This window comes from Gobio gobio, assembly GCF_949357685.1.
Source record: "Gobio gobio genome assembly, chromosome: 5".
NCBI lineage: Eukaryota > Metazoa > Chordata > Actinopteri > Cypriniformes > Gobionidae > Gobio > Gobio gobio.
Window position 1 is genome coordinate 21,188,141 of NC_137101.1, and position 23,850 is coordinate 21,211,990.

General features: G+C 41.0%; 2 protein-coding genes across 7 annotated transcripts in view; one reads left to right on the top strand and one right to left on the bottom strand.

The window, feature by feature from the left end:
* The window catches only part of cacna1c (calcium channel, voltage-dependent, L type, alpha 1C subunit), a 143,845-nt gene extending 129,753 nt beyond the window's left edge, over positions 1-14,092 (top strand). For all 4 annotated transcript variants that reach the window (XM_079818245.1, XM_079818247.1, XM_079818246.1 and 1 more), the window contains 16 exons: positions 808-945; positions 1,784-1,849; positions 1,989-2,080; positions 2,152-2,308; positions 2,485-2,612; positions 2,744-2,840; positions 2,920-3,022; positions 3,166-3,267; positions 3,640-3,767; positions 3,866-4,000; positions 5,139-5,479; positions 8,259-8,375; positions 9,095-9,216; positions 9,306-9,403; positions 9,485-9,829; positions 12,341-14,092. In XM_079818245.1, the coding sequence (XP_079674371.1) occupies positions 808-945; positions 1,784-1,849; positions 1,989-2,080; positions 2,152-2,308; positions 2,485-2,612; positions 2,744-2,840; positions 2,920-3,022; positions 3,166-3,267; positions 3,640-3,767; positions 3,866-4,000; positions 5,139-5,479; positions 8,259-8,375; positions 9,095-9,216; positions 9,306-9,403; positions 9,485-9,829; positions 12,341-12,691 (2,520 nt within the window). In that variant the 3' untranslated portion in view covers positions 12,692-14,092. The remainder of the gene's footprint in view (positions 1-807; positions 946-1,783; positions 1,850-1,988; positions 2,081-2,151; positions 2,309-2,484; positions 2,613-2,743; positions 2,841-2,919; positions 3,023-3,165; positions 3,268-3,639; positions 3,768-3,865; positions 4,001-5,138; positions 5,480-8,258; positions 8,376-9,094; positions 9,217-9,305; positions 9,404-9,484; positions 9,830-12,340) is intronic.
* Positions 14,093-18,436: 4,344 nt separating this feature from the next.
* napepld (N-acyl phosphatidylethanolamine phospholipase D) lies at positions 18,437-23,016 on the bottom strand. 3 transcript variants are annotated; one of them, XM_079818251.1, is made up of 5 exons: positions 22,355-23,016; positions 21,663-21,918; positions 20,182-20,828; positions 19,992-20,106; positions 18,437-18,776 (listed from the first exon to the last, which is right to left on the bottom strand). In XM_079818251.1, the coding sequence occupies exons 1-5, from the start codon at positions 22,483-22,485 to the stop codon at positions 18,645-18,647; spliced, it is 1,281 nt and encodes a 426-aa protein (XP_079674377.1). In that variant the 5' UTR covers positions 22,486-23,016; the 3' UTR covers positions 18,437-18,644. The 3 variants fall into 3 exon arrangements, with proteins under 3 accessions (XP_079674377.1, XP_079674378.1, XP_079674376.1); XM_079818252.1 differs by having other exon boundaries at positions 21,663-21,897; positions 22,355-23,013; XM_079818250.1 differs by having other exon boundaries at positions 21,663-21,921; positions 22,355-23,013.
* Between the last annotated feature and the right edge of the window lie 834 nt (positions 23,017-23,850).

Consider the following 23,850-nt stretch of genomic DNA (forward strand, 5'->3'; position numbering starts at 1 on the left):
CAAGTAAAAAAAACTAAATCATAATTATGACATACAAAGTTTAAATTGTCATTGTGAAAAATTAAAAACTGATGTATTAAGTCATAATTATGAGAGAAGTGATAATTATGACATAATGACTGTCATTTTGACTTTTGGCACTGTTGATCATAATTGTGACATTTTATTTCAATTTATGAAATAAAATGTTTCAAATATTTAAATTTTCTTTATTTAGTTTTGTGTCATAATTATAACTTAGTATCTTATAATTTCAACTTTTTTGTCATAATTAGGACTTTTTAATCTCATAATCATGACTTACTATCTCCTAATTTTGACTTTGTCAAAATTATAACTTACCAAAGCATGATGGGTTTTTTTTTTCTTATGTGGCGGAAATGGGCTTCCATTTATGACAAATTTTAAAGGATGAGATAAATGTTATGCCTGTGGTTAAGTGTCTGTGTTCTAATATCACCTGTGAAATACAGTGATATGCTTCCATGTCAGGTTAGTGCTGTAGGGTATATTATATTTGATTAGCTGGAAAGATTATTACTTCAGGGGTGTTGTGTATTGTGGTGGGCATCTATAAATGCTTTGCATCCATTTGGAAAATTGTCATTTTTTCATAAAGCCACCAGACATCCTCTGTGTCTCTGTAGCTTGCTATTGATGTAGTAGATATATTAATTTAGTGTGTGTGTGTGTCACCTTGAATTGTTCTTGGTGCTGTACAGATGGTTGGGTGTGTGTGTGTGTGTGTGTGTGTGTGTGTGTGCCTTCCCATGAATACGCATATGTTTGTCTGTCATGCTGAAAAAGGGACTGCAAAACACTGAAGATAATGCCAGGATCTCAATCACGTTCTTTCGGCTGTTCCGCGTGATGAGGCTGGTGAAGCTCCTGTCTCGAGGAGAGGGCATTCGGACGCTACTCTGGACCTTCATTAAATCCTTTCAGGTGAGAAGAATGAAATTAGGCAGCCTCTTTTTGTGTAACTATGTCCAAATTAAACACTTTTATAACAGTCTAACAAACACATTTGTTTTATTACATGGCTACACTGAATGCAAGCAGCATGTGACAAAACTTGATTGTTCACATTTCAATTCAGAATTCAATTCTGCTGTGAATCAGCTCTAAAACAAGACACTAGTGTCATTGTTCAGCTGAAGTCAGTTCAGTTCAATAACTGTAAATTTCATCAATTATGAAATGTGTTCAATTCAGTGATGTCATCACCCAGCTCAGTTCAGTTCTCATCCAATAGTGTCAGTGCAGTCAGGTCAATAATATTGCTGAATATTAAGTGAGTTTTAAGTAAGGTCAGCAGAGGGTGCTCACCCTGTGGTCTGTGCTGGACCTAACGCCCCAGTATAGTAATGGAGACTATGAGACGTTAAACCGAGGTCCTGAATCTCCCAGGATGTCCTACGTAAAAGAGTAGGGGTTTAACCCCGGCATCCTGGCCAGATTTGCCCATTGGCCCATGAAATCTTATTGGTCCAAAAACGTGTGTATTCAACATTAAATATGTTCTCAATGGCTGTGATTGCGTTGTCACAAAGCATTGTCACTTTGAATATAGACCAGGGGGTGGAGAGGTATAGACCAGTTCCTGGAGGGCCACTGTCCTGCAGAGTTTAGCTTCAACCCTCATTAAACACACTGTAATCAAAGTCTTCAGGATTACTAAAAAGTGGCCTAACATTTTTCTGCTATAATCCTGCATTTTGTCTTTGCTCTGTATATTCAATCTTTCCTTTTCCCTTCTCCATCCCCCTCTCTTTGTTCACAGGCTCTTCCTTATGTTGCTTTGCTGATCGTAATGCTGTTCTTCATCTATGCCGTCATTGGGATGCAGGTCAGACCCAGCTTAATTTGCTTTACACTCCCTCCTCATCTTCCCCAAGGAAATGACTTCATGTCTGTTATAGCTCCTGTATTTGTACTTATACATGTTGGTGCAATTCATGATGGGTCATGTGTTTCTGACTCCACAGATGTTTGGTAAGATTGGCCTGAGGGACAACAGCCAGATCAACCGAAACAACAACTTTCAGACGTTTCCTCAGGCTGTTCTGCTGCTCTTCAGGTCAGTTATCGCTTTCTCTCTTTCACGTGTTTGATGTCTCTTTCTTACTGTGAGCGCGTGTATTTGTATAGGTGTGCAACAGGGGAGGCATGGCAGGAAATCATGCTGGCCTGTTCGCCAAACCGCCCGTGTGAGAAGGGGTCAGAGATCAACCATTCCAGTGAAGACTGTGGCAGCCACTTTGCCATCATCTACTTTGTTAGCTTTTATATGCTTTGCGCCTTCCTGGTGAGTTGACATCGATATTCCTTCCCACTAAGCAACTGTGTTATTGTATATCAGCTGTGAAATCATCTCCACCAGCATGACATCAATGTTTACCGTATCCATAATAATAACAGAAGCAGCGGGTGTGATTCTGGGTTTCCGAGCACAAGATGATTCAGATCCTTGCTCTTCCACAGATCATTAACCTCTTTGTGGCCGTCATCATGGACAACTTTGACTATTTAACACGCGATTGGTCAATATTGGGGCCGCATCATCTGGATGAGTTCAAGAGGATATGGGCGGAATACGATCCTGAGGCCAAGTCAGTCACTTCCTGTTTTGCCATCTTTCACACTTCCACTCTCTCCAATCATCTGCAGTTTCTAGATCTTATTAGTAATAATCCTAGATTATTATTAGTAAAGTTGAGATCTGACTTTAATGTGATTGCAGGGGTCGGATAAAGCACCTGGATGTGGTGACGTTACTGCGCAGGATTCAGCCTCCCCTTGGATTTGGAAAGCTTTGTCCACATAGAGTGGCGTGCAAGGTACCCAAAATCACAAAACAAACTATTTCTGTAGTGCGTTATACACGTTGCTTGACTTATTTTATGCGTGGATCTCCAGCGGCTTGTGTCCATGAACATGCCTCTCAATAGCGACGGTACGGTGATGTTCAACGCAACTCTCTTTGCTCTTGTACGGACGGCTCTGCGAATCAAAACTGAAGGTGTGAAAATGTCACACAACACTTATGCAGGTCCTAAACACACGCCTTAATCTAATAAACATACTAACCTACATGCACAAAAATGGACAGATCTTTATCAGTCTGGTCACGAAAAAGTCACTGTTTGTATGTGTTTGTATCAGGTAACCTTGAACAAGCGAATGAGGAACTCAGGGCCATCGTGAAGAAGATCTGGAAGAGAACGAGCATGAAGCTGCTGGATCAAGTTGTTCCCCCTGCTGGAGGTGGGTGGTGGAAAAAGGTCAAAGGTTTATGTTACGCATGATACGTTTAAGTACACTACTCAGAAGTTTGGTGTCTGTCATTTTTTGCTTATGCTTACCAAGGCTGCATTTATTTGATCCAAAAATATAGTAAAAACAGCAACATTGTGAATTATTATTACCATTTGTAATAACTATTCAATTTGATCCCAAATTTGTGTACTAAATATTAAAATAAGGTAGCCAAGTTTTCTTCTCCTGTCCCAGAACTTCAAGATGCTATCAAGTTTATTTCAAGAGCTTAACATGATATATTTATTAACTAAAAGAAAAATGCAAGAAGCAACATAACGTCCACCCAGCACAATCTGAGTGTGTTTCCTTGCCCAACAGATGATGAAGTAACAGTGGGGAAGTTCTATGCCACATTCCTGATTCAGGAATACTTCAGGAAATTTAAGAAGCGCAAGGAACAGGGCCTGGTGGCCAAAATTCCCCCAAAGACTGCTCTTTCACTGCAGGTGGGTACAGAACACCACATGCACACCTTCACCCTCTACAACTGAGAAAAGTGTTTTGTTTGCATATGAATATGCCTGTTTGCATGTGTTCTGACCAGGCTGGCCTGCGTACACTGCATGATATGGGTCCTGAGATCAGAAGAGCGATATCAGGAGACCTGACTGTGGAGGAGGAATTGGAGAGAGCCATGAAAGAAACTGTTTGTACTGCTTCTGAGGATGATATCTTCAGGGTAAAGGTCTGATATTGCCTCTTATTTCCTCTCCTCCTCTCTGCTCACATCATCGCTTCTGCTGCCGGAGCTTTTGCCCACCTGCATGGGACCATCAGCCAGATCTTCAAACCAGAGTCCTTTTCTGGCTATGAAGAGTTGCTGTAGCAGAGCTGCTTGATTAGATTCATTGCTAAGCGTTGGGGGCCTTGAATTATTTTCATTTCTTATAAGGACAAATCATTATGTTCATATTAAGTTCATAAATGTTTCCAATTTTAAAAGCTTTACATCTAAAGATATCAGAAGGCATTAATGAACAGCGCTTTGCCCTCATCAAAGGAAAATCCAAATAACTATTAAGAATGATTAGTTTGGATTTAGTCATCAGTGATGTTGAAGTACATTTGTAGACAATTTAGAAAAATCAAAAACATCACTGCTGTCTGAATGTAAGTGCAGAGTGAACAGAGGAAGTGGAAAGTGTTTGTGTGTGTGTGTGTGTGTGTGTGTGTGTGTGTGTGTGTGTGTGTGTGTGTGTGTGTGTGTGTGTGTGTGTGTGTGTGTGTGTGTGTGTGTGTGTGTGTGTGTGTGTGTGTGTGTGTGTGTGTGTGTGTGTGTGTGTGTGTGTGTGTGTTTGGCCTCATTTACTTGGTATTAACTTTTGTGTTGAGTGATCCGATTTGATGACAGGAAAAAATTGTTTTCAGAGAAATCTAACCAAATGTACTAAGTTTAATAATAATATAAAGTTAATGATTTAATAATATAAAATAGTAACCATAGTATAACATTTTATTGAAAAAATAATTTAAATATTTGCCAGTGTAAGATGTTTTCCCTTTAGAAGTTTATTTTCCCTCCCCCCAAATATTTGTTCTGCTCTCATTGAAAGTGAGGGACTGTAAACCCTAAGAGTTTTTGTTTTATTGAGATTATGATAAAATCTGAAGTTGAATGCAGAAAAACAACATTCAAACAAACACATCCATGCAAACATGTACTTGCACAAGACTTCATAATTTCAACATGTAATGTCACACTGAAGTGATGTATGTAGTCACCACTAATGAAACAATCACTGATGTTAATACCAGGTGGAGGGATGATCAGGTTTGCATAAATGAGACCACTCATGCACGCATATTTGTCTTTGCAGCGGTCTGGCGGTCTCTTCGGTAACCATGTCAACTATTACCACCAAAGTGATGGCCACGCCACCTTTCCACAGTCCTTCACAACACAGCGGCCATTGCACATCAGTAAATCTGGGAGTCCTGGCGAGGCAGAATCTCCCTCTCATCAAAAGCTCGTCGACTCCACCTTCACTCCAAGCAGTTACTCTTCCTCAGGATCCAATGCAAACATCAACAATGCCAACAACACAGCCATCGGACACCGGTATCCCAAACCCACCGTCAGCACAGTGGACGGACACACGGGGCCTCCCCTCACCACCGTCCCACTGCCACGGCCCACATGGTGCTTTCCAAACAAGAGGTATGATGACATATGCTTTCTGTACTTGAAAGCGGCCGTTTGAGTTTGTGGGGATATTTTCAGGTTTGTCAGAATATGGTTCCTGATTGTGGTTTGTCTCGCCCCTGATTGTCTCATGTGAACCAGGAGCTGTTTCTATGACACTTTCATGCGGTACGTTGCTCTCATGGAGACTGAGAGAGACCTCATCACTTTTGAGGGCTGCTGTATGCTCTGTCCATACTGGGGTGGATCTGAAGCGAAATGTGTGCAACACACACTCTCAGTGTGTTGAGAGATCCACTCTATGCATAGCGTTAAATAGCAGGATCTGTGAGCAGCTTTCCTGATTGGCTGACAGCTGAATGAGCATGTGCTAGGCCAGCGGATTTCAACTGGTTTTCCTACTGAACCTAGATTTTATGCTCTTGGTAATGATTAATTCGCCCCAAACCTTTGTTTTTCTTGAAGATGAGGGGATGTGAAACAACATGTTCAACAAGTTAAAGGTGCACTATGTAAAAAAATTTCAGTAAAATATCCAAAAACCACTAGGCCAGTGTTAAATATTTTGTTCAGTTGAGTACTTTCAATATCCCAAATGTTTCCAACTCTTTGTAAATCGTGAGAAAATTGCTATTTAAACCAAGGAACCGGGACGTGGGAGGAAGCCTGTCAATTGCGTCATATCTGCGTTACCCTCGGTTTCCGGTTTTATTCTGCAGAAACGCCGCCGCCGAGCGAACGCAGAGTAACCTCATAACATCATTTTCAACACACTCAGATGTTTCTAATATGATAAACAGAGCTGCGTTACCTCATACTCATGACCGGAAAAGAGGAAATGGTGCCAGCGACTGTGGCATAATAAAAGTCCTACTGGCGACTATGCCATAATGTCCCGCTGCTCGCGAGGCGTGTGTTCCGCTCTTCTTATTTACAATCGCTCCAGCGGCCTTGCTCAGCTCCCACAACACTCGGTCCTGCTTTGCTTCATACTACAGTAACGTTAATAATCGCATCCATAAACATGATTTCTGCCCGAGTCATATCCCGATTCTTTTCCACCGGCTGTGAGGTGAAGACCAAGTTTCTTTCCCAAGATTCTGCTCTCAAACGTGGCGTCAACAAACTACTCTTTGTTTTGAATAGGCGACCTCTAGTGGACGGAAAAGTTACATTTAAAGGGATAGTTCACCCAAAAATGAAAATTCTGTCATTAATTACTTACCCTCATGTCGTTCCAAACCTGTATGACCTTTGTTCATCTTCGGAACACAAATTAAGATATTTTTGATGAAATCCGAGAGGTCTCTGACCCCACATAGACAACAACACAACGACCACTTTCAAGGCCCAGAAATGTTGTAAAGACATCGTTAAAATAGTCCATGTGACTCCAGTGGTTCAACCTTAATGTTTTTATGCACTAAAAACAAACAAAAAATAATGACTTTATTCAACAATTTCTTCTCTTCCCTGTCACTCTCTTACGCTATTCATGTTGTTGGGCTATTCACAGTGCCGCGCTTCCTAATTCTAGCAGAACGGCGGCCCACTATTGGCTGAGCATCACATGCATGCGCTGTGGTGCTTACAATAACCACGTAGAAAAGTTATTGAGATTGAAGTCGTTACTTTTGTGTTTTTTACGCACAAAAAGTATTCTCATCACTTCACAACATTAAGGTTGAACCACTGGAGGCATGTGGACTATGTGTCACGATGTCTTTACTACCTTTCTGGGCCTTGAAAGTGGTCGTTGTATTGCTGTCCATATGGGGTCAGAGAGCTCTCGGATTTTATAAAAAATATCGTCATTTGTGTTCCGAAGTCTTACGGGTTTGAGGGTGAGTAAATGATGACAACATTTTCATTTTTGGGTGAATTAACCCTTTAAATGACTTAATTATTATAAATTAAAAATAAAATAAAACTTAAAAAAAAAACTAATAAAAATGACAAAAGCAAAATAACTTCACATAAACTGGAAATAAAAAGCTAATTCAAAATATGAATAAATATAATAATATTTAATAACACTGCTGACAGATTAATTTGTTGCAAAATACTGTATTTGTTTGAATGTTTGATTGAATGTAGACCCTTTGACATCAAAATAACATATGGGATAAGGCTATTCATTTTGTAATATGAAACTATAGCCTATTTATCATAACTAAGCATGTTTGTATGGTTGTTGCATTATTTCCCCCTGCTATCAGAACAGAATTGCGACCCACCAGTTGAGAACCGCTCTGCTCGGCCATGTGGGTGTTTGTGTTGAAGCTCATCCTGCTGGTCATTTCCAGGCTGTGCTGGAGGGGCACTTCATTTCGACCAAAACACAAAAGCATCAATTTCACAAGCAGCTCTGCCTGCAAGTTATTAAACAGGAAGTACTACATGTTTTCAGCATAATCCTAAAAACAGAGTTACTTCTGTTAGTGGAGCTCCAGTCTTTATGAAGTGCCCCTTGTCAAAACGTTTCTCCTCTTAAATCTAGTATCATAAGGTTTCCATGCAAAAATAATATCAGTGCTTCTGTAATGTGACACAATCAGTTAAAACTGTGCAAGACGGTTTGTTAGACGCCAGTGCTTCAGACAAAACAAACCTTAAGCTGCTGCATTTGATTGTGTTCACATTATAACAGCCTTATGAGAGCTTGAGGAGAGAGTAGCTGCTGTTATCTGAGTAGGTAAGGTTTCCTCACTTTCTGAAGCCTGCTAAAAAGCAGATGATAAATCTGTGCAATGTGCTTACAGTTCACCTGTGTGTGTTGATGTGTCTTGTGTAGCTCTGATTCCAGTGACAGTCGTCTCCCTATAATACGTCGAGAGGAAGCATCCACAGATGAGACGTACGATGAAACATTTCTAGATGAGAGAGATCAGACCATGCTCTCAATGGACATGTAATACTTCCTTCTTCTGTTTTTGCCTAAATTAATATCAGAATATTTAATACGACATTAAGCCACTGGAGAGTGTGCGATACAGTAATGCATGACCTCAGGTAGCTTATTGCCTTCTATACAATGGCAAATTTGGTGTAAAGACGCAATATTTCATAGAAGGAATAACTAGAAAACCAGTTATTTTAAAATGTAATTTCACAATTGCTGTTTTACTGTATTTTTGATCAAATAAATGCAGCATTGGTGAACATACAGTAAGAGACTTCTTTCAAAAACATAAAAATCTTACTGACCCCAAACTTTACAAAATATAATTTCTTATTCATTATTTTGGGGTGAAATTTGACAGTTTCGTGAGATCTCCTAGAAAGAATAATAATTGGTTATTTCAAGTCCACTTCAGACATTCGACTAACTATAAGTAACTTTGCAACTACATGTCAATGAACTCTCAGTAGACTGTTAGTTTAGGGTCCGGGTTAGTAGAATAAGTTGACATGTAGTTGCAAAGTTACTTATAGTCAGTAGAATGTCTGTTAGGGAACCATCAAAATAAAAGTGTTAGCAGATATTATTGAATAGAGAGTCTACTAATACTAATAGAGTTGACATGTAGTTGCAAAGTTACTTATAGTCAGTATCAGTGTAACGTGGACCACCGAAATAAAGGATTACCTAATATTTTAATATTCTGAATGTGTGTGTGCTGGGTACAGGCTGGAATTTCAGGATGAAGAGAGCAAGCAATTGGCTCCCATGGTGGAGGCGGATGTAGAGGAGGAGAGGAGGCTGTGGCAGTCTCCACGGCGACGGGCCTTTCTCTGCCCCACTGCACTGGGTAAATACCCACACATACATACAGTCCAATCTTTAGTTTTGCTTCAAATGTGACGCTGAAGTTAAATGCATATTTACTTTTTAACACAGGTCGACGGTCTTCCTTTCACTTGGAGTGTCTGAGAAAACATAACAGACCGGATGTTTCTCAGAAGACAGCACTACCATTGCACCTAGTGCATCATCAGGTGAGCTTATCCACATACCCATGCTCTACAAAGGCTTTTAAAAAATATATTTTTCACTCATTCGTCTTCTGCTTTTCAAAGGCTCTGGCCGTAGCGGGGTTAAGTCCCTTGCTTAGACGGAGTCATTCTCCGACGCTGTTCACGCGTCTGTGTTCCACACCTCCTGCGAGTCCCAGTGGCCGTGGCGGGGGAGGGCCGTGCTACCAGCCCGTCCCGTCTCTGCGGTTGGAGGGCAGCGGATCTTACGAGAAACTCAACAGCAGCATGCCGTCTGTGAACTGCAGCTCGTGGTACAGCGACAGTAACGGCAACCACAGCAGGAGCGTGCAGAGGACGCAGCGACCCGTGTCCCTCACGGTTCCTCCGGTCTCGCGCAGAGACTCCATATCCCTGGCACACGGGAGCGCCGGCAGCCTTGTGGAGGCGGTAAGACACATTTTCCCTCACTTTATGCAAGACTTTACAGGCATTGTTTTTAAAGACAATGCTACATTTTGAAATGTTGTGTTGTTTTGCTTCCAAAACGTGTCTTCTTTCAGGCCCTGTTTACTCCTGGGGCCAGTTGCATAAACTTGGTCACTGTCTTAAAAACTAGTTTGACCAACTAGCAGTTAACCAAGGGGTACATATTCTTGCTTTATACCACAATACCCTTTTACATAACTGACTTTAAAAAGTTATGAACAGTCTTTAAAAAATATATAGATGACTAACTTTTAAGACTAAGCAGCTTATGCAACCGGCCACTGGTGTGATCACAAGTGGATAATGCTGAATACAGGTGTAAACGGGGGTCTAAAACATTTTGAGCTTGTCCACTTTCAACCACTTCCAAAGGTAGTTGAAAACGCATTCGACCGGATTGCTTTCGTAGTGTAGATGCTCATGTGGTCGAATGTGCTCAAACAGCTCAAAAGACCACCTATTCCTCCTACTGACCTAAAGCGTAAACATTATGGGAGGCAAGCTAACCAGATGGGATTCAACTTTTTCTACTGAAGACCCAAGTTTGGTTGAAGACGAAAAACGTACCACAATGTTCTCTCACCATTCCTGATGTCTTGCGGCTGTCAGAGCAGAAACAAAAGCTGCTGCTCTCCGTATGTTTTTCTGTCATCTTCGGTTGCGTTCATATCTAAATTGTGTGTGCTTATTTTGTCTATTTAATGGAAAGATCTAAAAAAAAAAAAAAAAAAAAAAGCTCATACATTTACCCTCCCCTCGAAGAAATCAGGACAAAAGTGGTTGAAAGCAGACAAAAGAGACGGATTAAAACACCAGGTGTAAACGGGAATGTGTCTCACACATCTATTTGTGATCTGATTTACCAATACGCATGGGCCTAAGACAGATGGAAAGAAAACATTCCAAATACACATTTAAGTGTATATTTTAATACAATTTATCCATTTCCATCTGTAGATTTCAGTTACAATACAATACAATGTCTTTAGAAATCTCCATTTTTCAGATGGGTTTGTTCATATAACATTCACCTAATTTATATAACATTTTATTCCTAAAAATTTTGATTTTTTTTCCCCTTTCTGGCTGTTGATGCCATTTTCTGGTTTATGGAATGATAAAAATGGATATCTAAGATCCCCTCTGTAAAAACCTGAACATAAAAAGAATTCTGTTCTGGAAATGTTTAAAGGTAATGCCTCATTTGCACATTTAAAGTTGCTGTATGTAAGTTTTTCACTTTACTTAAAAATACCACAATATGTTTGCAGATATTTAGGCTAAATTCACCTACTTGTTTCTCTGAAAAACAATGCTGCAGCCAGTTATTCTACTTTGAAATGTGCGTTCCTTTTCGGAAATGTTCAAAATGTTTTTGTTTTGGTCTGTACAAAACACGCTGCCAGTTTACCCAATAGTATTCCGACACCCCAGGTTGCCAGTTGGCGGAAAACACTGCGTACTGCAATGCAGCAGCCATGGAAGCCAGTGAACAAACTGGGTCAGAGATCGCAGATTCTACCCGACCTAAAAAGCCTCGGCATCCATCTAAAAATCTCTATGAATGAGAGCATATTAAAACGCAGATAAATCAACTCATCAACTTACAGTGTGGCTTTCATTGTCAATTGCGCTCGGTCCTGTTCCGTGTCCTCAAGCTGGCAATATGACTGTCGAGTCTGAGGAGGAGGAGGAGGGGGCGGGGGAAACAGCGACCTCCAATATTTTGAATTTGGACTGCAGTACCTATTTCGACCACTAGCTGTCAATCCTACATACTGCACCGTTAAAAATAACATTTCAGAAAATGCTTAATAAACAATTGTCTTAAAGGGTTAGTTCACCCAAAAATAATCTTCCAAGCTTTATAATTGCAGTGACTGTTGGGTAATTTTTGAAGTCCATAAAAGTGCATCTGTCCGTCATAAAACTGCTCCACATGGCTCTGGGGGTTCAAAATGCTTATGCTACGTCTGACGAGCGTAGCGTAAGCATTTTGATCTGCGAGAGGCACAACACTTTTTCCACACGTTAAAAACGGAAGGCGTTTCGCCGGGAGCTAGATAATTTACTTTATAAAGTTTTACAAATTCTGATATTTTTCTTACACAAACGCATCGCTTCGCTTCAGAAGGTCTTTATTAACCCCCCGGAGCCGTGTTGAGCAGTTTTGTGACGGACAGATGCACTTTGATGGACTTCAAAAATGACCCAACAGTCACTGCCATTTTAAAGCTTGGAGGAGCCAGGAGATTTTTTATATATAACTGTGTTCGTCTATAAGAAGAATGTCATATACATCTAGGATGGCTTGAGGGTGAGTAAATCATGGGGAAATTTTCATTTTTGGGTGAACTATCCCTTTAATGTACTGGGATTGATCCACTGGGGAAAGTATGGTGACATTTCTTTTACCATATTCACCTGTAGTGTCTTGCCTAAAGTCCTTAAAATCTTGCTTTCTCCGCTCAGGTGTTGATATCCGAGGGTTTGGGTCGCTATGCACAGGATCCCACCTTCATCCAGGTAGCGAAGCAGGAACTAGCGGACGCCTGCGACATGACCATGGAGGAGATGGAGAATGCCGCTGACAACATTCTCAACGCGAACGCGCCGCCCAACGCCAACGGAAACCTGCTACCCTTCATACAGTGCAGAGACACTGGCTCGCAGGAGTCCCATTGCAGCCACGCTCTGGGCCTCTCTACCGCCACAGGCTCTGATGAGCTGCTGGGGACGGAGTTAGAGCACTCCGAGGGGGCTGGGCAGAGGAACAGCGCTCTGATGGAGGACGAAGATATGGAGTGTGTGACGAGCTTGTAGGGGGAACGGAAACAGCAGCACGGAGGACTTCCTGTGTCTTAGCCCAGCTCTCTCTGAGGACACTGCTGTCCTGCAGTCTGACCCGTCTGTTGCGTGTACCTACCGTAGGGGTATAAGGCCATTCTGCTTAGCTGAGACCGAGTTGGTTTTTAGTTCGTCTGTGTGTTTGCGAGAGCACGAGCGAGTAGGCGTGTGTACATGTTTGTGTGCGTGTTTCTAAAAGTGCCTCACAGTTCTCACAACCTTGATTGCAGTAAGGAAATGAAAAACAACCCTGACCGAGCAGGGAATTAAGGGAAAAGATGCGCTGTTGTTGCTCAAGCAGTGGGATCTGTCCGCCGGTGGGAGGACAGAGCGAGTTTGTGCTGACCTGTGTGTGGTGGTAGGACTCGACGGCCGCCTCATCGGCGTGGACGTGTTGTGCCGAGCAGGTGGATCTTGATGGCCCAAGAGCCGTCACGGGTTCAAGAGATGCTCAGAGGGACACACGGGAGCGGCTCTCTCATCCTCGCTCTCTCTTTCCTTTCACGGGGCTGTCCATCATCCATCCATCCATCCGTTCATCAAGAGAAGTGTCGTCCGCAAGCGCCCTCAAGTCATCCGTCTCCTTTACGGCTTTCTTTTGTTCATTTGAGGATTTTTGCTGCTTTTTGAATTAGATTTCTACCCATGATTCTCTAGTTAAGCCTGCACATAACTTTTTTTTTTTTAATCAGTGGAAGAATGAACTCCCAAAATTGCTCTCTTTCTCGTGTACCGGTACAGCTTTCTAGCCATGCAAGGTACGGGCCATTGCATCAGTGGCCTTTTATTCGAGATCTGCTTCAGGTTTGATTTCCTTTTTTATTTTCCAGCATTTAGTGTCTATAATGTTGTTTATCTTGGATTGCACACAGATGGATGCTGTTTTTTTTCTTAAATTATTATTATTATTATTGAAGGCATTTAAGATGTTTATGCCAGATGCAGTGTTGTGAATCTAATGCCTCGTGCAGACACAAAAAAAGATATTTATTTATTTATTCCTGTCAGAGGTGAAGCGTGTTCCGCCGGGGGTTCTGTCTCTCTCACAATGTTTATTGGTAGCTCACAAGCTGTAAATGAGCAGTGTCACTCGCCTGGACGCAGGTAGCACTGACAGGTCTCATGGTTCCCCTTGCTGCTGTTGGATCGGACTCACGTTTTGCTCTGAAACTACTGACGTTTCTTCACTGCTGATCTCCAGAAACATTCAGCCGACAGCTGCCATTCTGTCACGATCCCACCTGCTCGACACAGGAAACAGCAGATCTTCGGAAGGTCAGTAAAGGTGCACTTTGAAGAGAGGAAGAAGGGTGGAGTATTCAGGGATGTCTGGGTAGCGCATCATTTAAAAAAAAACAAAAAAACTCTAATGTAGTTCACACAGGGCTAACTATATGACCATCATTATGAAAGTACCAACATCAGCAGTGTCATCGTCATACAATGTTATCGATCGCTATTATTATTACTATTATTGTTAAGGATATTTTTCTGCTGGGTTTAGCACTGTTTCCATGCAGTTCCGCAGACACACAGAGAACTACTTATTGATCTATTATGCAAATAAGGTGTTGAAGCGTTAGCATTGTGTTGGTAATGTGTCAACGGGATGGAAGGTGTCCCCAAAACACATCCGCTGATGAGAAACCTGACCAATCCACTTCCAGGCATCTCTCCGTCCGTGTCACATTAGACCCGGTTAGAAGTTCCGTCGCCGTTTTGCACACTACTTCAGACAATATGAATTTCTCTTTCCACACATGAAAAGATAATCGACTATTTTTGTCTAGCCGACTCTTCACTTTCTACACCGAGCGTCCCGGCGTTTGGTTTCAGGCCTCAAACATCCCATTCGATCTCCGTCTCTGGTCCTGTGCTGTTTTTGCGGGTGCGATAGAGATCCTGAATGTTTACAGGAGGTCTCTGCTCTGAAGACGATGCAAAGCTTGTGAAAAAAAAAAAAAAACGTGACAAATGTAGCCAGAATCCACCTGCTCTGTTCCAAAGCCGCCACCTCACCCTCATATCTCCTCCACACACGTGCCATACGTCATTGTGAGGCTGCCCCAGGCATATTTCGAGGCCTTGGTTGTGTCCGTGTTTAGCATATGCAGAGTGCAGAAACGAGTGTGTTTGCGTGGTGTTCGTGTTAGCATATGCAGGATGAGTGCGTGAGTGCATGCGTATGTGCTTGCATACCACAAGATATGCAAAAACAATGCAATAACTTTGACTGTACAACAGTTTTCTTTCAGAACTACAGCTGTACAAAAATCTAAGATACAGAGAGAAATATATTCACTGTTGTGTATTAAGTTACAGAACTTTAAATCGAAGAAACCTGTCATACTTGAAATCGGGTGCATTTGAGTATTGAGTATTTTGAAAATCTTGTGCGGGTCAGTTTGGTTTGATGTTTTTCTTCTGTTGGTTTCAATTATCTCTGCATGAGGATTATTTTGGTGTGCCAAGCGTTTTGAGTATTTTTTCTGTTGTTTTCATTTTAAACATTGAGGAAACACTGATGACGAGGAGCGAAGGTGTAAATAGAGACGGAGAAGAGAAGCGTCTCGTTGGTGTGAAAATGATTTTGCATATCTTGTGCTCAGCTGAAAGGTGCATGATACGCAAGAGCAGCTCTCTCTCTCTCTCGCTTTTTCCCCCCTTTTATCTTTTCATTCACTCACCCTCCTTGTCCTTTCTTCAGCAGACATCACAGTGAAGGCGTTTTATTACGGCACCCGCATGCCGGTGAATGGGCTCACTCTAAATGGTTGGTCATGCACATAAATTCTCACTATTATTTGAGGCTGCAAGCGGAAACATTAGAAATCCCCTGTCATTTCTCAAGTCTCATGGACAATCTGCGTTCGGCGAGGAGATTTAGGTTGGAAATAATGGGTTTGGAATTTTTCTTTCTCGTTTTTGGTTGCGTTTGCATGGAATCTTAAGAATCAACCTAGCAGACGGAGTCCTCCTCTCTCCCTTCATTAGCCAATGATTGTATATTTTTATAGATTTAGAGAAGAATTAACTCTAGAAGAGCGACAATATAAACTCATCTATATCTGCTGAATGTCAGGGTTAAAATGGCTACACACAACCGTGTTTGAGAATGTATGTAGTGATTATGTATAGATAGAAATTAAATTTATGATAGAGAAATATAGATTAAATCATTCGTATTCACCGCAGTAGCTCCTTTGAAACTCCGGTCGTACGGCCTGTTGCTAAACGGGATGGTTGGGCGTTTTTGCTGAGGGAGGAGTGCAATGAGATTAATCATGAGATTTCAAATCCGAGGGCTTTTTCACAGCTGCTTTATTCAGATCAACACATCGCGTTCCCCTTCGAGCATCTGCACATGATAGAACAGTGTGGAAAAGCCACCAGCTTTCATGACACAAAAGCAGCCCCTGTGTTGAATGAAACCGCTAATGAATGAACACAGAGAGCTGTCTGCTCAGGCCTTGGGGAAATGTACCAAATATTTGACTGAATATTTTATTAGTTGCTCAGTGAGGTTTTTGCCCAAATGGTTGTAATGTAGCTTTCCTTCTCTCAGAGAATCAGAAGTTATTTTATATATTTTAATATGAGAGAAATATTTATCAGATGGAAGTTTAGATCATTCGCACTAGTTGGAGGGGGAAAAGCGTAGGTCGCTCTCCTGATGGACTCTGATTGGTTGTGGCTTATATTTTGGTTTGCCATCTGTAGCAGTAGAGCACACACACATTTCCCTAATAAAAAAGGATATATTGATAAAAAATGGTTTGATTAGAACGTATGAAAAAAAACCACTATCCATAACAGTTGCGCAGCATTGTTATAACCGTTCATAACACATTACAGTAAACCACAGTATTTTTAATCTATAGGGTGTTTTTGTTTAATTTGGATTAACCCAGTAATGCACAAAGACAAAAAGTTAGTGGATTTCTTGAGGACATCTGTAGTTCAGTTATCCGGTCTGGTGTTTTCTGGGTTCATGTGTGTTCGTTTGCTAATTCTGCATGTGTCAGACTGAAGGAACGTGCCGTGGGGTTGACCTTTGACCCAGAGAAAGCCTGGACAGCTGCAATGTCTGCCCTCTGGTTTAACCTTTGTGTAGCACGTATCTCTAATGTCCTCCTTTATATGACTGTTAATTTGATATTATAAGTTAATGTAGTGTGTTAATGAGTTTTAATGATAAACTAAAAGCTAAGGTGGTGATGCAATAATCACAATTTGCACATTTAAACCACGTTTAGTTGGACACATCGTACACATAATCCAAGTGAAGGATGAATTTATGCATAGGTTTTAGCTGTCGTGTAAATATTAATTTCGCCCTAAGCTCAAAACGTCAATCTTGCCATAGTTTCATTTCAGCAGGTGGGACGATAATGAATGCAGATCGAATTCAGGCCGTCTCCTCGAGTAGGCGAGACGGGTCTTTAGTGTTTTTTTAGTGCACTGACTGCATTTGAAACCCGAAATCGTGGGGTAGGTTAGGGCCTAGAATAATTTATATGAACCAATCCAAGGTTTTCGAGTGGCATTTCCCCGCCTCTAGTTCCACCCAGCGAATGTAGCACTAGAGACAGAAAGAAATGATCGGAACGGTAACGATTATGATGAGGAGCTCAAATAGTTAATATTGCACAAAATCTCCATGTATGAGTGAACAGCTTATTCTTTAACACATCCTGCTTTCTTTCTGCAGAGATGGACGTAATGCTCTCTTTGATCGCGTCAAGCTTTGGGTCTCTTTCTACAACTGAGGGAATTGATTCCCTGATGCTCACTCGTCTACACCGTCCCACAATTCTTTCTGTTGGCTGAAAGGCCAATCTGCGTTACACTATTTTGATGAGGTCAGGGGGGCGATTCGGTTGTCATTTAACCACTCAAGTCCATCAGACTCACTCTCAGTCGCTTTATTTCGGTGACCACACGAGCAGCTTCTGTAGTTTTGATCGACGGTGCGGGCGGGAAGTGTAGTCTCGAGGTCCTGAGCTGTTTGTTAGATTTACGAGCTGAATTAAAATTAGATGCGTGTCGTGCTTTTGGTAGAATTCGAAGGAATCAGTGCTGACCATTCAGGTCTCTCACGAAAACACCGTCAGAGGTCATTCACATTTTGGACTATTTAATCGAGTTTAGACCCCAGGTGTTATTGATAAGTCTGTGAGACGTCTGCATGGTCTGTCATTCCCTCCTCTACTTTTACTGACTCTTTTGTTTCATTTCATCATTCTTTCATTTGTTCATTTAGATTTGAAAAAGAATACGCTACGTAAATCTGAAGATTCAATCACTTTTTCTACTCCTATTTTCAAAAAAAAAGTGAAAAGAAAAACCGACAAAAAATTGGATTTGTAAATAAGTGATTGTACAGTTTGTATCTGTATCTGTCAGTCTGTCTTTGGTGACAGAGTGTGTCTTGCTTATAACGCACGCTACCAGTAAATAAAAACTAAAAAATATCTTTAGATTGTATGGTTCTTGACAGGAAGTTTTAAATTAATCTCTGCTGTATATTCCTGTAATATTGCATTTTTATCTGAGGAATGATGTTATTAAACAATTGCAAATAAAGTGAATTTCCTAAGGTTTGGTTCTTCTGCATCTTGTGAACGCTGCAAGTGCCGATTACAGGTAAGATCTCACCACCTGACCGATGTTCTTCTTCTAGCCAGCAGGGCTTCTAAATACCGTTTTGAAACACAGGTTACACTCAGATGTTGTTTTATTATGGTCATACCATGATGTTTTAAATGACATAATAAACAAAATAGAAATCCAATATATTCATTTTGCATTAAATCCAGAGTCCAGCCACTGGATCAGCACAATCTTCAAAATGATTTATAAAAATGCAGCCTGTGTAAAGCATAAATCATATACTGTATGTGTATCTGCATACTTCCTGGGTTTTAGTTTAGCTGGATGAGTGCGTGTCCTTGTGGTTGATCATCCGTGACTCTCCGTGATGAAGTGTGAAGAACTGATTTGGATTCAGTCCTTGATTTACCATAGCCTCACGCAAACGTGCTGGAGGCTCGAGATAGTGCTGAGAGAGAGAAATAAACAGAAAGAAACTGGATTTAATTCAGTCATTTCAAAAACATTTTAATTTTTTTTATTTATTCTGGATTTGGTGCTCAAGAAACATGCAAGAAACCATTTGTATTTTGTGTGTGTGTGTGTGTGTGTGTGTGTGTGTGTGTGTGTGTGTGTGTGTGTGTGTGTGTGTGTGTGTGTGTGTGTGTGTGTGTGTGTGTGTAAAATAAATAAACAGAAAATACAAAACTGCAATAAAAATCCCTAATCCTAAATACTGAATTCCTAGTAGTTTACCAAGAGGGGCCTAACTAAAGGTCTGTAAAAATGTGTTTTCTCCCCTTACTAAAGGTGCTATAAGCGATGTCACAAGTTTTTTAGGCCAAAACATTTTTTGTCACATACAGCAAACATCTCACTATACGCTAGCTGCCTGTCCCCTGAACACACTGTAAAAAAAACAGTCTCTGTAGTCAGCACAAGCTCCACAAACGGCAACAAAAACAATATTGGGCAGTCTGGACAACGAAACATAATAAACAGTGCTCCAGCCAATAACCGACAAGAATGATTTGGGGGTGGAGGTTTGGGGTTTGTGCGCGTGCACATGAGAAGCATAAAGAGGGAAGATCGAATTATATGATTTTGATATGGCCGACACGCGACCAAAGAGACAACGTTCTGATGAACAACTTGCAATGAAAAGGGAAAAGGAGAAGGAACGCGCAAAGTCCCGAATTTACATCGGAAAAGCCTTCGGAAGGTGGCGAGAACTCCGAAGGGCTTCCAATCAGGAAGCACGGGGGGGGGGGGGGGGGGGGGGGGGAGTAGGAGGAGGGAGGGTCTAACTAGCCTCTGTTTTATTTGACAACACTTCGAACGTCAACAAGACGTTACTCCACCCAGGATCGCTTAGAGCACCTTTAATCCCCGGAATGACAAATATAATAACATGCATAACCCTGAGACACAGTAAAACAAGTTCTCAGCTAATCTGGAAACCTGCTGAAAAATGTCTAAATGCCTCTCTGAGGAAGTGTCGAGCCTGAAGAAGCATGAGAGCGTAGGCACAGCAGTGAAGCCTGACGCAATACAACAACAAAGACTGGACTCCCCAACTGCAGCTGGGCAGCTATTACACACAATCAGAGCAGTGACAGCTCAGTGAAAGCCATTCACACTGAGAAGATGAACGTGTGGGAGAGAGAGACAGACGGGCTCATACCTCGTAGGCTAAAGCAAACGTCCCCCAGTGAATGGCCAGCGAGGTTTTCGCCTGAATGTCGATATGAATCTGAACAGCCTCTTCAGGGTCCACATGCTGAGACTTCATGATCCCTCTAAACAAGACGAGTTAAATCATTAATATACTTTTGCTAAAAAAGTAAACACGCAGCTGTTCTTTACAGTCTTACCTGGGCAGGTACGCTCCGATCGGGATGGCAGCCAGGTCAAACGGTCCGAAGCGTTTTCCGATCTCCTTAAACGTTGGACAGTATCCCGTATCCCCAGCAAAGAAGAAACGGCAATGGGGCCCTACGATAGTCCAGCTACCCCATAATGCTCTGTTGTCATCCACAGGTGTGCGTTTGCACCAGTGCTGTGCCGGCGTGCAAAAAAATGTGACATTGTCGTGCCCAGGAATGCGACTGCCCACCCACCAGTCCAGCTCAGTGACATTCTCACAGCCTGTCTTCTGCATCCATTCGGCCAAACCAAGCGGCACAAACCAGTGTAAACCAGAACCGAAGCGGACATTCAGCGCCGCCACAGAGTCTGCGTCAAGGTGATCATAGTGTGTATGACTGATGACCACAGCGTCCAGGCGAGGAATCTGGTCTACAGTGCAGGGCGGGTCACGATAACGCTTCGGGCCGGCAAATGCCACTGGAGAGGCTCTCTGGCTGAACATGGGATCAGTTAAAACCACCAGCCCTTCCATCTCCACCAGAACAGTGGCATGACCCAGCCAGGTCGCTCGCACAGATGGGCCTGTCTGCCCGCACTGATCTGGCCTCTGGACGAAATACGGCTTCAGAATCGGCAGCTCACGGTCCAGAACCTGAGGATAGAAAACTGATTTTATATATACATTTTAAATAACAATGTTATGCATAATTTTGTTACATTTAATATACATTTATAATTTTACAATATACTTTTCATACCCATGTATAAATGCATAAATATTGAATATTCATTTATATAAAGTTTCTAAAGTAGATACATTTTATTTGTACATTCAATATGAAATTGATTATACATGTACTTATATAAAATTACAAAATGTTATATTTATAGACAATGTAATATTATATAAATATTATAATTATAATATATATTTTATATTATATATAAAATGTACTTTTATATAAAATTACATTTAATGTACATTTATATAAAAATAAATGTACACTTTATAATTTGTATGTTTAGAATTATAGTCATAAATATATCATTATAAATGTATAAATAGACAATGCCATTTAATTCTACATAAAAGTAAATGTATATTAAATTCTATATTAAATGTATAATTATTATAAATGGGTGTAAAAGTAAATTATAAATGAATGTATAAATAGGTAAAAAGTACATTAAAATTTAAAAATGTATAAAATAAATATATAATAACAGTATACTGAAAAACTATTTCATCATTTGAAGCAAATTATTTTAAAACATTATAAAATGAAACGTTAAATGCCATTTAGCTGACACTTATCTACTTTCTAAAATCCTCTATACCCCAGACTTTACAGACAAATAGAGAAGTCAAATCTAAACATGTTTTACTTGTTAATGTTTGTATTGAATAATATTCCTGATATTACAGGTTCGACACTGCTGCTTCAATACATTCCTGATCAGTGACCGGGCAGAGGTGTGTGTTCACCTCTTTGACACTGGGCACATTACTGTTGTTCTTCTCCGTGAAGAACAAGCGAGCCATTAGTCTGTAGGAGGGGAACTGCCATGTTGCCCAAGGGTTTACAAAGCACCCACGAGAGTCCCGCCTGGAACATGTAACATCTTGCTCTTGTCGGTAATCCAACGGGAAGTTGTTCCCTGCAGTGACTAAAGGTTCCTCTGCCATGGATGCTCTGTCTGCAGCTGAACTGCACACACGCCTGGTAAAACATGTTTTTGAGCTACTTCAGAATAAAACAGGGACACAATACACACGTCAAGTCACTTAAAAATATACCTTTATTCACACATGGCGATTTGTATTCACACGATTTGCATTGGTGTTACTGAACTTGTATCTGTGCAAGTCGTCTTTATTTATATAGCTCTTTTTATACAACACAGGCAGGCACCCTTCATAAAAACATGCCAGTTTAAATGTCAACACATGTAACGTGCACTAAATGAGTATGCTATATTTATCAGGCCAGAGAATCTAATTATATCACATCTGTAATATGAACATAATATACCTTCATTAAAGGTGATAAATTGTGATATATCAATCTAAAGGAAAAAAAAAACACCTAGTCTATAACTGACCCGACACCCGTCTATCATCATTGGGTGTGTGTGTGTTGTCAAACAGAGATATTCAATATTCAATATTGTACGTACCGTTGCGCCGTCAGCTCTGCCGGAAGCGATAGTCTCGAGCCTGTCTGTGTTGGGAGTGTCGCGAGCGCCGCACGAGCGCGCCTCTGATGTAAGCGCCATAGTCGAAGAGCTGATGATGTATGAGCGGCCATAAGGGACAAAAGCCTAAAAACGAAACGCGCCCAAGTTTAACGTGCCAACCATAGACGGTGCCAACACGCGTAGTAGTTCGATTCATATTAAGCAAGCCATGTGACAAGAAAAACAAACGACTCTGGATTATGCCATAAACGTTTACTTCCCTTTTAAGACATTCATTCTTGAACTGTCATATCCCCTTGACCCTGCCGTTGTGAGAATCGTAAAAATAAGAACAAATTGGAAAAGACACTCCGGTTTGGTGCGTGTGAAAAGTCCAGTTTCTCCAAGTAGGGCTCGCTGCAGCCTGCGTTGCACAAGAGTTCCAGTAAGTTTCAACACCCACTCATCGATGAGCTTAGCAAAACCAGACTAGTTCACTCCTGACCCTGTGTCGAAACTGGAGCAAATATGCGTATGATTGTGAATATATACAACTCTCTAACACGACAAATATGATTAATCTGGTTTAGAATATCATCCCGTGTTTTAGCCTTTCGCATTCAGAGAACCTGTTATTTCCTTAAGTTAAATGCAGTTGCAATGTTTTACCACAAGAGGGCAGGTCTCGGCAAGTTTAAGACTGTGGTGGCAACACTGCACAAAAATGGAGTGATTCTGCATTCATTTAATCCAATGTGTATTAATGCTATCGGAAATGTCCTACTTCTTCTGAATATTCATATTATTCAAATGTTGACTTAAGAGGGCATTCGTGTCCATTTTGTAAACCAGGAATCTAGTATTTTCGATAATAAGCGCGTGAAGGCATCATTGACATGTATTTTTGTAAGTTGGACGTGGAGGAAAGCAGAAACCGTGTTGCGCGTGTCGTGTGTAAATCAAGCAGAAGTAAATTGATCAGTCAGTCCACATGTCGACTTGATTATTTGTGAAATACCATTCGTGACCAGCAGAGGGAGAACAATCACAAAGGCGAAACTCACGGAAATACGCAGGATCTATAACTCAACACATTTGTGTTTCTTAAAAACGACAACGCTTCATTACAGATACCAACTTTATATTTTGGCTCACAAAACGGTACAGCTTCAGTAAGTCCTCGAACCACATTAACGTAAAATAATTGCTAGAGAGGGGACATTAACAAACAAGTTGTGATGTTTACTCTAATAACGGAGATTAGAGAGTTTGTGGACTCTTTGGCCTTACAAGTAAAAAAAAAAAAAAACTACTGACATCTTATATATATATAATTAACTGCATATTTTAAGTTGTTCCCTTATTGAATCCATGTCATGTAGTTCTCTACTAATCAGCTGTCACGAGTTTATTCAGTTCAGATGTGTTCAATAAAGGAGACATCCAAAATGTAGTGCTGGGTGGGTTAGACTCCAGCAGAACCCGTTTGATAAACC